The following is a 13665-nucleotide window of genomic DNA, read 5'->3' as shown; positions in this document are numbered from 1 at the left end:
AAGTTGAAATTGAAGATGATAGAAATGAGGAAAATCAACTGCCTTCAAAAGAAAACAAAAGAACAGAAGAAGCAACCAAGCCCTAGGAATCAGGAGTATGAGGCTGTTACCTTCTGTGCATTCCACAAACACTGTCCTATTTGACTTCTTTTAGCTGTTAGCCTCACAGGATGTACAGCTTGGATATGGTCATGTTTCCCCTTTGATCTTAAAGAATCATGAATCTCTGAAGGCAGCACCCACCCCCTCCTACCTGCTGGGTTGGTTGGCAGTGGAGGGGGGAAAAACCTTATATATTGGTAAAGGAAGAGCTGGACAGAGGGCTGTGAATGAAACCTAAAAGCCAAGCTGTCCAAGATGTCCTGCAGGCTGCAACATATGGTTTAATCTGAGTGCCAGCTTTATATTCAAGTAATTTTAATTATTTCAACATGCAAATAAGTGAAAATCTGGGGCTGGAGGTGTGGCTTAAGTGACAGAGTGCTTGAGTTCAATCCCCAGTACCACCCAAACAAGCATTACATCTGGATGAAAATGAGTCAAAGACAATGGTGTTTGAGTAGAGACTGTCTACTTGCCTTCAAAGCTGTTCTGTGGTTCCTGCTGGTTTCCTTCTGCCAAAGGAAGCTTGTGTTGGTTTGATTTTTGGTAAAGTCATCCTCTGTTTTTGATGTTTTTCCGGGTTGGCTGAATAGTCCAAGATGAGAGTCTCTTTGGGAAGTATTTCCTTGGGAATACTTTATAGTTTTCTGAGGGCTGATCACAGTGACTTGGGAAATTGGCACCTGCGACATGTATCTGGGAAGGCCAAGGATCTCACTCAAGCCATCAGAGCACTGAGACTCGGGTCTTGGTACTCCTTGCTGGGTGGCAATTTCTGGGCATTTGCTTTCTGCTGTGGATATTCCCTATGCCTCTTTCCTCATTGATGGACAGTTCTGTTGTGATCCACCCAGACTGGAGCTGGAGCTGTTTGCTGGTTTCCTGCAGCTGCTCTGGTATTCTGTGAACTGTTCATTGGTTTCCTGCGAGGGATTCTCTTGTGGGCCAACTGTTTCTAGTACAGTACTCAGGCTTCAAACCTCCTCAGATCTACCTGCCATCCAGACCTGAGGTGAGCCACCAAAGAAGGACTCCAGCTGAGCAAAGGATGTCAAGGACAGGAGTGGAGGCATGGGAAGGGCATACCCACTTTTTTAGAGTGGGAGTTTGTGCCTATGTGTGAAGTGTGGGGCTTCATTAACTTGGTCATGGGCAATGTCCATTTTAATCAGAGCCAGATTTACTGGTATGAAGTGTGTATATCTAAATCTACCTAAGGGAAAGTCATGACCAATCAATGATTGTTACAGTTTGTGCTTCTGGAAGAATTAGGTTGCCTGCTGGTGTCAGAAAGGAATCAGTTCTCATTCTGCCAGTCTGGGTGCATAAATTCTAGATCAAACAATAGGAAGTGGAAGCTAAGGAGACTGGGAGGGGTTTCCTGTAATCAGAAGAAGAAATAAAACCTGGGAGGGGATGGGAGGTGAAAAGGGAGGGATGTTGTTATGTATTTCCTGATGAGCAGGCATTGGTAGGAGGCCCCTGGACATTGCTGTTTGTGTATTGATTGAGAAGGAAAGCAGGGGGATCTGGAGGGTATAGATATCTGTAATTTCTGGTAAAATAAGGAGGAGGAAGGCCAATGATACCCTGGCTGATTTTCTTGGGGGCCTTTTTTCTTTGGCACTCACTTCTGTCTGGGAAACAATGCAAAGGAGGGCAGGTGTTGATAACAAGGAATTTCATCCTAAAAGCACCAGAAAAACATGATGGTAGTGATGATAAGGCTTTTATTTGGGCGTCCTAGCAGTATTTCACGAGGGGATATGGAATTGGGTAACTCGTTGGTACCTAATTCCTATTTGGATCCTGAGAGTGCATCTAGACTTTTTGTAATCTATGAAAAAAGCATACTGTAAGCAGGTCACGGATGCAAAGATACTGCCTTCTGTTTCACCTAAATAAGTATCCTAACAACGTCAATCAGTGGTAACAAACCTATTTGAGAGTCGATTTTAGCTTTTCAGCTGGAAATGGATGGTGACCTTTGTGACCCTGGACCCTTTTGACTTAAATATTAGTTGATTCCCAATATCGCTCCTGAAAATAAGAACCCATAGTCCTTATTTTCTTTTGGGAGACAAGTTTGGGGATGTTATTTCCATTGAACAACTGTGCATGTAGTTTTCTTCAGGTTCCATCAACCTTGGGGACAAGTCAGGTCTCTAACCCAGGGAAGAGACCCATGAAACTCTCACAGGCCTCTTCTGGACACCTAGGTCCAGTAGCTTGGTGGGGTCAGTTTTTCTGTGGGAAAACTCTCTAGGGGCTCAGAGTCACCCACTGCATCCAGAAAGTCAGCTTTCAACAAGGGTAGGCTGGAGAAGAAGCAGGTAACCCTCAGGGACAGACAGAGGGCCCTTCTCAAGCCACCAGAGACCTTCCCAGGTGGAACACAAAGCTCCGAGCCCGCCGGTAGGCGGCGCACACGTTCTGCGGGGGTGGAGGGAGAAAGGGTGTGTCTGCCGCCGGCGTCGTGACGTCCTCTGCGGTGGGAGGAGCCCAGTGCACGCCAGGAGGGAGGTGGCTCTGGGGCCATTTCCGGGAGGACGGGGCGGGGCCTCGGGTCCCGCCTTCAATCTCAGCGGCGGTGGGCGGAGCCTGCGCTAGGCAGTCGGGGTCAGTGGCGCTTGGGGAAGCAACGCGGGAGGTGAGTTTTCTGGGAGGGAGGAGCTGACCGGCGGCGGCTGCCCCGAGGAGCTGGAGGTGCGGCCGCGGGCTCTGGCGGGGAGGGCCGGGCCGGGCCGGCTGGGTGAGGCGGCTGGGTGGTCGAGGCCTGGTGGGCTGGGGCTCCGGGTGTGGGCGGTGGGAGGCCGCGGTGCACCGAGCTCTCCGGGAGCCCCGCGCTCGTGGCGGGGTGAAGTGGGGTGCGCTGGGGCGCTAGGCACGCAGGTGCTCCGCTGGACTCTGGGGACCCTTTCCCTTCGCCCTCGGTGTGAGATGCCCAGCCTGGGGGGGACCCAGGTTCGGGCTTTGTGGGAGTCTGGGTCTGGGTTAGTATCGTCTGGCTGCCAGTAGCAGCAGGACTCTGGTTTTCTCATTTTGAGTGGGTGGAGTGTGAATCTTCCAGGAGGGAGAGAGAACCTGGACTTGGCTGCTTTGGAAATCGAGGCGGGCTGGGGAGACTCCATAAAGCTCTACCAAGTAAACAGACCTGTTCCCCTTTTACAGACACTGCTGAAGGAGGGGTTCAGGGCTGGGACTTCGGGAGAGGAAGATGCCAGCCACAGACCTTGTGATGTTGGTGAGTCCCAGCCTCTTAAGAAGGCCCTTGTTCCTTAACTTGTATTTTTTAGCCCAAAGGCTCTGATGGTGAGTTTTACCTTATGAGGTTTGCTTTTGGTGGCTGAGTATTTCTGCCACCTTTTACTTGGGGATAAAGACCAGGATGAATAAATGGCTGGATTAAGTATAGGAATCCATTATGGGTAGAACTTAAAAATTCTGGAATCAAAGCCTGGCATCAATGTCTCAAGCTTGTAATCCTAGCTACTCAAGAGGCTGAAATCTGAGGATCACAGTTCAAAGCCAGCTCAGCCAGGAAAGTCTAGAAGACTCTTATCTCTAATCAGCCCCCAAGAAGCTGGAAGTAGAGCTGTGGCTCAAGTAGTAGAATGATAGCCTTGAGCAAAAAAGCTCAGGGACAGAGTGCAGGTGTTGAGTTCAATCCCCAGAATCTCTCTACCCCTACCCCCCATACAAATAATTCTTAAGCCTTTTTTTCCCAAGATTATTGCAGGTGACTCTCCTCTCTTATACTATTAGAACAGTTTTAAACTAGTATTACTTTTTATCAGGGTCTGCCATGTATTAGTTTTGAGTACACTAGTTTTTAGACTACAGTCAGGATTCTTTGGAAGACAACTAGTGTATCTTTTTGTAGTGCTCTGAATATAGGACCTTTTTAATAAAGGCTTCAGATAGTCTGAGTTTAAGTTCTGTTGCTCCCTACTTTGATGGAGGTCAGTTTTTCTCTCCTCTTCTTCATCTTTGACAGTTCTGAGGTTTGAACTCAGGAATTCATGAGCCATGCCTCCAGCCTTTTAAAAAATTTTTATTTAAAAAAAAAATCAAGATAGGGTCTTTCTGCTCTGGCATGTGCTAGAACTTTGACAATCCTATTTTTTTCTCCCCACCCCATAGTTGGGATAATAGCTGTGTACTCCTATGCCCACTTTCTTTTTGTTGAGAAGCTTTACTGCTATGGCTGCCCCAGATACACTATCTTCCTCCACCTCTAAGTACCTTAGTATGACAGGGGGTAAACCTCTTGTGACTGGCCTACCTTTTATTTATTTATTTATTTATTTTTTTAAATTGGGTGAGGTAGGTTCTCATGAACTTTTTGCCCAGACAGGTCTCAAGTTGACATCTTCCCTATTCACCTCCTGGGCGGTTAGGATTACAAGCCTGAGCCACTGCCCAGTTGGCTCTTGACATCTTCATGGTGTATTTTTTCCCCTAGCTAACTATCCAAATGTATGCTTATCAGAATGGTTTTTTATTCTTGGCACACATATTATTCCACATAAGCTTTTGGTGTGAAAATATAGGGGAGCCTATAGGTTTCAAATAGCAACATAAAAAAAAATCTGGGTTTAGTTTTTATTTAGTAAGTCACTCCTCTGAGGTGGATATGCCCTTATGCAGTGTCAGTGATTTAGGAACAATATCTCACTACACAGTGTTGTCTGTTGTCCTTCAGAAATTAGCCAAAACTAGTGGTGAGATTTTCTTGTACCCCATGCTGCCTTCTTATAGTGGCAAACCTGTGAGGTCTACAGGAGGATGAAGAAGAAGGAAGTTAGCCAAGGAAGTGGCTCTGGCTGAAGTGGTAGAGTGCTCACCTTGAGCTGAAAAGCTCAGGCACAGCACCCAGGCCCACATCTGACCAAAAAAAAAGAAGAAGAAAGCAGTTAAGTTGTGAGCCTTTCTGGTTTAAGGAGGGGAGCAAGAGTAATCTTAGGCCATGTGTAAGAGATAGAGATACTTGGTTTATCCTTCAGAGTCTAAGGAAGAGTTCACCTAAAATAAATTCTTGCCCCAAATCTCATGAATTTTCAGTAGACAATAAATTTTTTATTTATAAGAGCACTGTTAGAAACATTGGAAACTATAAATAAGCAAAGGAATCAAGTCCTCCCATCCCTCCATTGCTCACCCCTCAGCAGTCCCTTAGTAATCTCAGCAGAAGTTGTTAACATCTTGGAGGGTTAACGTAGGATGGCTTGTAACAATTGGCAGTTTCTGGTTTTCTTCTTATAGATTGGTGTTTATGTAAATTACAGCTTCCATTTCTATTTATAGGTAGGGTATTTCTCCACGTACAGAGTTGTGCTTATTTCTTTGGGGGCCCATGAACTTACTTTAAGTATGTGCTATGATTATATTTATTCAGAATACTTATTTGGAATAAGTTTATTTTAAAATATGTCTCTAGCTGTTGCCATACTTTGTCAACTTTCTCACTAGGATGTTTAGGGGTGGTGTTTGTGGCTCTAAGGAATTAATTCACATAGATATGAGTGGCCTTCAACAGTCATTTTCTGAGACAACATACAGGTTGCATGTAGTACTTTTATTGGAAGAGTTGTCATCTTTTCTTGGCTAATGGACTGTATGGGCCTAAATTATGTAGAGACAGTGACCGTGGCTGGGTATCAGTTGTACATGAAACTACCTATAATCTGAGCTCCAGGTTATCTACTCTTTATGACATGTAAGGCAGATTGGCTCTCCAACTGGGATGAAAGGTCATAAGTGAATGAAAAACTGTCTCTGATAAATAGATATTCAGTCACCCATCCTTTCTACTAGAATAAAATGAGCAAAAGTTAGGAAACTGTGGATTCAAGAATAATAATACAACTTCTATAGGTAAAATTTATCAAGTATATGCACTGTAGGTGCATCAGTAGCTTCTCTACATTCTCACTTTTTTTTTTTTTTCCCCCTGGTTGTAGGCCTGAACTCTGGGCCTGGGTGCTCGCTGTCCCTTAGCTCTTCAGTTCAAGGCTAGCACTCTACCACTTGAGCCACAGTGCCACTTCTGGCTTTTTTCTGCTTATGTGCTGCTGAGGAATCAAACCCAGGGCCTTGTACATGCAAGGCAAGCCCTCTACCACTGAGCTACCATCCCAGCCCTCTCATTTAACTTTTATAAAAGCTCTGGGGCTGGGAAGGTGGGTTAGTGGTAGAGGGCTTGCTTAGCATGCATGAAGTCCTGGTTTCGATTCCTCAGTACTACATAAACAGAAAAAGCCAGAAGTGGTGTTGTGGATCAAATGGTAGAGTTCTAGCCTTGAGCAAAAGAAGCTCAGGGACAGTGCCCAGACCCTGAGTTCAAGCCCAAGGACTGGCAAAAAAATAAAAATAAAAAATAAAAATAAATCCCAAAACAAACAACAAACTCTCGAAAAGTATGCTGGCATCCCCCACTAATAGATGAAAAACTAGGTTTATAGTGACTTTCGTGACTACGTTGCAGTTAAGTAGAGCAGTTATCTTAAAGTGGTCTGACTTCAGATCCCTTCCCCCATCTACTTGAAGTGGTCTGACTTCAGATCCCTTCCCCCATCTACTTTGTGACACAGCCTTTGGACTCCATTCCTAGTAGGGGGTCAGAAGTTGCTGACTATTGTGACTAATAAGGAGAGGGTTTGGATAGACAGAAGGGGTGGAATTGTTCTGCCCTAGATCAATTTGGAAATGTGAGCTTTGGGTTCGGAGAAGATACTTCATTATAATAGTCTTGTCTGAAATTGTGTGTTTTGTTATAAAATCTTGTCTATTTTCTTTTACATGAAACTAGGACTTTATTTTGAAATTTAATCATTTGTGTCTATAGATACAGTGTTACAATCTTTGAAGGACATTAGAAAACATTTGTGGTTTTTGTGTGTGTGTGTGTTTTTTTTTAAAGCACTGTGTCTGATAGGGATGAAAACCACTTGTGTGGATACTACCATAAATGAATGTGAAGATAACCTGGAGCCCACACATAACAGCTTCCATTGAGTCCAAGGAGCTTGGGCTGTTTCCTGAGTTTTGTCCTTGTTTAATTTGGGTGGTTTGTTTGTGCTTATGTGACATGTCATGGCCTCTAATATTTCTACCTGTGTCTTAGGGAAACTCATACATGAGTGTGTTCATCTACTGAGGCTTGTGATGCTTCCAGGGGGTAGTCAAACCAGGCAATTGTGTGGCAGCTTTTCTTACCTTGGCAGCCATTCTTTTCATCTGTGTTCTCAGTGCAAGTTGCCAAACACTTGTAATTTTTTCAAGATGGAAAAGGTACTTTTCCCATTGGAAGATGGTAGATAAATGAGTTGGCTAGTGTTCATAGGTGAATCACAGTTAGTATTGGGCCTTTGAGGATAATTGTTTGTTTAGGGCAGTTGTTCTTGACCAAGGGCAATGTTGTTCTCCAAGGACTTGTAAAAAAATCTCTGGAGACATTTTTGGTTGACACACCTGAGAAATGCTATGAGTATCTATTTGTAGAGGCCAGGGATGCAATTAAAGATCCAGTAATGTACACAGTCCTCCATAGCCAACAGTGATCTGGCGTAGAATATCAGTCCTGCTGAGATTGAGAAACCCTAGTCTAAGGTCTGTAACAAAGATAAAGAGTATCAGTGAGGGCTCTTCATTCCAGTGTCTGTGGGAATGAGTCAGTGTTTAATGGGTCTCTTCTAGTGTTACTTAGGGTTATTTTGCCCACAGATCAAGTCTTGCTACTCTGCAAATGTATCTTGGAGAATATACACCACAATCTATGTAGCAGTGCAAAATTCTTTGTCTAAAAATATAATTTTATTATTATTTTTTTTTGCTTTGTATGTCCCTCCCCCACAGTGTAACCCCCGCTTTCACTATATTTGATGTCAGTATAACATGTGGAGGAGATGGGGACAAACAAGTCGTTTAAGGATTCAGGTGGACCTGTTGGAACAATGAGAAGTACAAAATGTCATGTCAAAACCAACTTTACAATGTCGGTGGGGGGGGGGGAGGGGGGTATAATTGGGTGGGGGGAGGGGGGAGGCTGGGAAGGGAGGTGAAGGGTAAACAAAGGAGGAGGCTGCAATGCTTGGTAAGAAATGTATGCATTATCCTGCCCATGTAATTGTAGCCCCTCTGTACAGTATGTTCTAAAATAAAATAAAATAAAATTTTAAAAAAAATATAATTTTATTATTATGAAGGGGTTGTACAGAGGAATTACCATTTCATAAACCAGGTAATAAGTACATTTCTTTTTTGGACAACATCATTTCTTCCTTTGCTTTCCCCCCAATTTTTCCCTCCCATCCCTGCCCACAATTACAGAGGTCATTTTCAACATAAAGTATTCTGAATAGCACGCTTGCATTTGTTTACCTTTCCTTCCTTTCTGTGCTCCCCTTTGGCCCTCCAAAGGAAAACAAAACAAAACACAAATTCCACCACCACCAATAACAACAACAACAAAAACCTATGCTTCCATTTCCCGGAGTTCATTTTTAATAGTCTTTTAAATGTTCAGAGAGGTTATGCCTTTGGTTCCATTAGTAGCAGTGCAGAGTTCTTTTTTGTTGGCCATAGGGCTTCAGTTCTGGGTCTAAGCGCTGTTCCTGAGTTCTTTTGCTCAAGGCTAGGCCTCTCCCACTTTGAGCCACTTAGGGTTTTTGAGTGGTTAGTGAAAGATAAGAATCGCATGAATTTTTCTTGCCTGGGTTGGCTTTGAACCTTGATTCTCAGATCTCAGCCTTCTGAGTAGCTAGGATTACAGGTGTTAGTCATCAGCGCCTGGCTTAAAATGGTACGTCACTTAAAATGGTACGTTACAGTTACATAAGATAGCTAATGAGTATATTTCTTTTTCCATAATGTCCCCCCTTTCCTTTGCTCTCTTATTTTTCCCACCTGTCTCTACTCACAAGTTGTATAGTTCATTTTCAACATAGTGTCTACTGAGTACCACTACTGCATTTGTTCTCCCTCTGTACCTCTATTTCTATGCTTTCTTGTCCCCTCAAAGATAAATGAACAAGACAAAAAGAAAAGAAAAATAGTGCAATTTTTTTTTGGGGGGGTCCGGTCGTGGGCCTGAACTCTGGGCCTGGGCGCTGTCCCTCAGCTCTTCAGCTCAAGGCTAGCGCTCTACTACTTGAGCCACAGTGCCACTTCCAGCTTTTTTCTGCTTATGTGGTGCCGAGGAATCGAACCCAGGGCCTCATGCATGCAAGGCAAATGCTCTACCACTGAGCCACCTTCCCAGCCCTAGTGCAAAATTCTTTTTTTTTTTAATTTAATTTAATTTTATTTGTGAACATACTGTACAGAGGGATTACAATTACATGGGCAGGATAATGCATACATTTCTTACTAAGCATTGCAGCCTCCTCCAAATACTTTTCAACATTTTTTTTCAGTACTCTTTCCATGTTTTGAAAACAGTAAACCTCACTTAGTTTGGGATTTTGGCTAAAACTAATCTTTCCAAGTCAAGAATGCTTTCTTTCTGAATCCTAAGTGGTATTTAAGCAGTAAGCTTGAAGATGAACATTGAAAGCTCATTTCTATAATTTGAGCCTGGTTTCTTGTTTGTAAGATTAAGGCAAAGGGAAATTCTTTGGGACATGTTTGTTCACATTTGAGTGACCATTAGAGAGTGAGCATGGTATAAGTGAATTGAAACTAAGTTTATCCAGCCTTTTTTGCTAAAGAGAAGTGGAGTTATAAATAGATGAAACCCCAAACCCCATTATCTGACTTAGCTTGCAATCTGTGTGTCAGGAATTTTTAGTAACATTTGTTTTCTTAATTAGACTTTCTTTGTTCAATCTAATATTACATACAGTTTGCACACAGAGGTAGTAGAGTTGAGAGGCAGCTTGGGGTTAAGACTTTTCCATAGGGAATTGATTTGTAGTGAGTGTGTGTGTAAACATACCAGAGTCCAATTACTGAGAAAAATCCTGCTGTGGGATGAGGGGGAGATAGGAGCCATCTGGGAAGGAGTAGGGAAGGCTGTGTCAGTCATCTGGCATACTCCAGCAGTGTGACAGAGTATCAAGGGCCTGTCCAAGGCTGGGCAGGCCTGAAGAAAGCTGAAGGGATGGCAGGACATCCATCCATCAGCCAGCAAGCCTTTATCACCCAGGCTTGAAGGGCCAGGAAGGGAATACTGTCTGGAACCTTGGAAGTTTAGCTAAAGGTGGGGTGGGGAAGAAGTAGCCACTGGGAGCAGTGAGCCCGCTGGAAGCAAATTAGACTGATTTCCCATCCTCTCATTTCTGACTGGAGCAAAGCATCTGTCCAACCCAGCTGGAAAGCAGCGTAGATTTAATTCATACAGGTCAGCCTCATGAGGCACATGGCAGAGTTGGAAAAAGTTGGATGGGGAATGTAGAAGAGAAAGGGAGAATGCCTAGCATGTTGAAGTTGAGTACAAGATAGTTTTTAAAGGCACAAATGAGAAGTTGGTGCCTGAACAGAATCTTGAAAATGGATAGGCTAGAATTCTTACAGAAAAGGTCATACCAGAAGCATAGATTCACAGGCAGAGTCTTTGTTGCCAGAACTCTGGCAAGCCCAGAGCTGCTCTGTCCCAGAAGTAGCCTTAGAATCTTAATTGCTTTCCTGAAGGGCTTTTAGAAGCCTGAAGTCCCAACTTTCTTGCTGATAGGATACTCTTTGCACAGTGCCCTAGCAAAATTGAGTCCTGAATCCTTTCTTAGGGAGGCATTTCCTTCTATTGGATGGCATTGTTAGAAAGTTCCTTGTATTTCCAAATCACGGTATCAGATAGGATTAGATTTAACTTTATATAACAGAGAAACCTAAAGTAGTAGGTGTGTGTGTGCATGTGTGCATGTGTGCATGTGTGCACGCGCACACACACCAGTTATAGGGCTTGAACTCGGGGCCTGGGTGCTGTTTCTTAGCATTTTTGCTCAAGGCTGGTATTCTACCATCTGAACTATAGCTTCATTTCTGGCTTTTTGCTGGCTTTGAACTGTGATATTCTGAATCTCAGCCTCTGTGTAGCTGCTATTACAGGGTGAGCTACTGGTGCCCAACCATGGTTTTCTTTTTATTTTATTTTTTGTTGGTTGTGGGGCTTGAAATCTGGGCCTTGGCGCTGTCCCTCAGCTCTTCAGCTCAAAGCAAGCCTTCCACCACTTTAGCCACAGCGCCACTTCCGGTTTTCTGGTGGCCAATTGGAGATAAAGAGTCTCATGGACATTCTTGCCTGGGCTGGCTTTGAACCGTGATCCTCAGATCTCAGCCTCCTGAGTAGTTAGGATTACAGGCATGAGCCACCAGTGTCCTGCTATGGTTTGCTTTCTTTCTTTCTTTCTTTCTTTTTTTTTGTGTCAGTTGTGGGGCCTGAATTATGGGCCTGGGCGCTGTCCCTCAGCTCTTCAGCTCAAGGCTAGTGCTCTACCACTTTAGCCACAGTGCCACTTCTGGCTTTTCTGTTTATGTGGTGCTGAGGAATCGAACCCAGGGCCTCATGTATACAAGGCAATCACTTTACCACTGAGCCACCTTCCCAGCCCTATGGTTGTCTTAATATATAACTTTTGGATTTTGTTTTGAGCAACAAATGTTGGATTATTATTAATATTTTTTGATGTTTACATACCACATTGAAGAGAGCATTGAGGACTCCTTGTGAAGTAGTATAGGTACTTTGTAAGTGTGAAATGGCCCTTTCTTTTCTGTAGTTCTTCCAGAGAGCAATGCCTAGCATATTCTTGTTTATCTAGTCTATAAATATTAATAAACATTTGATGGGAATAAAGTAACCTTATTTTTTTGAAACATCACAGTTTCTACTTAATTTATTTTTAAATATCTTTAAATAGTTGTGCAGAAGGGTTTCAATTCAACATGTCAATCTATGAGTACAATAAATCTTTATCAACCTTAGTTCTTACTGATATTATTAGGCCCTGTTGAGTGAATTTAGAGTTGTGAAACACCATTCATAGTCATTATCCCTCTGGGATATTTTAGAATCTTAGTGACACTTGTAGTATATTTACATTTTACATCCAGTATTAGAGAAGCATATTCTCTGGAAACTTTCTGAAACAAATTTACTATTGTAAACTGCATGTCAGTAGATGGGTCTAAAATGGGAAAGTTTATTATTTCCATAAATGTATATCCATATATATCTTTCCTTTTCTGGGCTGGGGTTTGAACAAAGGATCTCAGGCTAGGTGAGTGCTCCACTGCTGAGCCACATCTCCCAGCCCTTAGCCAGCCCTTTCTAAATGCATTTTCCCATGCTCTCTTAGGAGTCATGACCGTATAGTAGTCAACAGCAATTTGTTTGGGTTACTGAAACATACAAGTTTATGATCCACAAACATAGCAGGTAACTGGTTTAGTCTTGTTTTTTGGTAGGTAAGAGGGCACTTGAAACCTTCTGATTGATTTGGTAGATTGATAAAGGTTAAGAGTTGTCTTTGCATACTTCTTACCAAACTGAAGGGAGCTCATTACTAAGAAGTATTTTATTACTACCATCTATCTGCAAGAAAATACAACATAAACACTGGTGTTAGCTAGTTAAGGCTTTTCCCAGCTTCTTTATGACTTGGCTTGGACTCTGTTAAGATTGCTTTCTCTTGCTGCTTATGAAGAATAAAGGGGAATATTTATCATCAGTGATTTCAGATTCATCCAGTACTTAATAATAAGTGTTTTATTATCTGCAGTCATTTTCTCATTTAGTATTCATAACAACCTTTTTTTTTCTTTTGAACTCTTTATTTTTACAATCAAGCAAAATCCAGTCACGTAGAAGTTCAGTAATGTGCTAATAATCACAGCCTGTAGGTGAGGGCTTGAGGTAGAGCCAAAGCTTTTTATTCTCAGTGGTGACTTTCTGTGACCACACAACTGCCACTGTGCATCGCAGCCAGCTTGCCTGCCACACCACCCAAGGAGGGAGGATTCAGAGGTCACTGTCTCTCTCACTTTCCTATACTCAGGAATTGCCAGTGCAAATGTAGTTTTACAAAGTTTCATCCTTTTAGCTAGTAATTCTGTTCATAGACTCTTCTAAAAAATCCCATAGCTTAATACCTGTTGTATCTAGTTTATAATATAATCTGTAAATTTCTAAGTTACCTAGACACTTATGGCTGCTTTTATGTATTCAGAATTTTACACTGTATTTCTGAAATTACAATGTCTGTCTTTGGCCCATTTTTTTTAGAACTTAAAAAGGCAGACTTTTTTTCTGAGAGAGAGAGAGAAAGAGAGAAAGAGAGATTGCCAATGAATCCAAAGAATCTTAGATGGTTAGCTTCAACTGAGAAAACATTTGGTGACCACAGAGGGGATTGCTAGGCTATCATGCTTTTGGAAATGTGTAACTGAGTGAATTTTTGTATATTTACAGAGCTGTGTTGGCCATTACCACAATCAAAAAATTTTTTTTGAGGCAGGATTTCTGTGTAGGCCATGGCTGGCCTGAAAATTGCTGTGTATGGCAGGCATCAAACTCCTAGTCCTCCTTTCTACCTCTTAGGGATTGGGATTACAAGCTTGCACCAC

At 42.7% G+C, this 13665-nt stretch overlaps 1 protein-coding gene across 4 annotated transcripts in view; it reads left to right on the top strand.

Annotated features, from left to right (window-relative positions):
- The first annotated feature begins 2695 nt into the window (after window positions 1-2695).
- Window positions 2696-13665, top strand: part of Sgpl1 (sphingosine-1-phosphate lyase 1) — a 45725-nt gene continuing 34755 nt past the window's right edge. For 2 of the 4 annotated variants that reach the window (XM_070020911.1, XM_070020908.1), the window contains exons 1-2: window positions 2722-2808; window positions 3274-3346. In XM_070020911.1, coding sequence (XP_069877012.1) covers window positions 3320-3346 — 27 coding nt within the window. In that variant the 5' untranslated portion in view covers window positions 2722-2808; window positions 3274-3319. Of the gene's footprint in view, window positions 2809-2836; window positions 2855-3273; window positions 3347-13665 lie in introns of those variants that run through there. The other 2 variants (XM_070020909.1, XM_070020910.1) reach the window with 2 other exon arrangements.

This window comes from Dipodomys merriami, unplaced genomic scaffold (assembly GCF_024711535.1).
Source record: "Dipodomys merriami isolate MVZ:Mamm:240054 unplaced genomic scaffold, mDipMer1.0.p SCAF_14, whole genome shotgun sequence".
Taxonomy (NCBI): Eukaryota; Metazoa; Chordata; class Mammalia; order Rodentia; family Heteromyidae; genus Dipodomys; species Dipodomys merriami.
The sequence above is the reverse complement of the archived record's forward strand: the minus strand, read 5'-3'. Positions and strand labels throughout refer to the sequence as shown.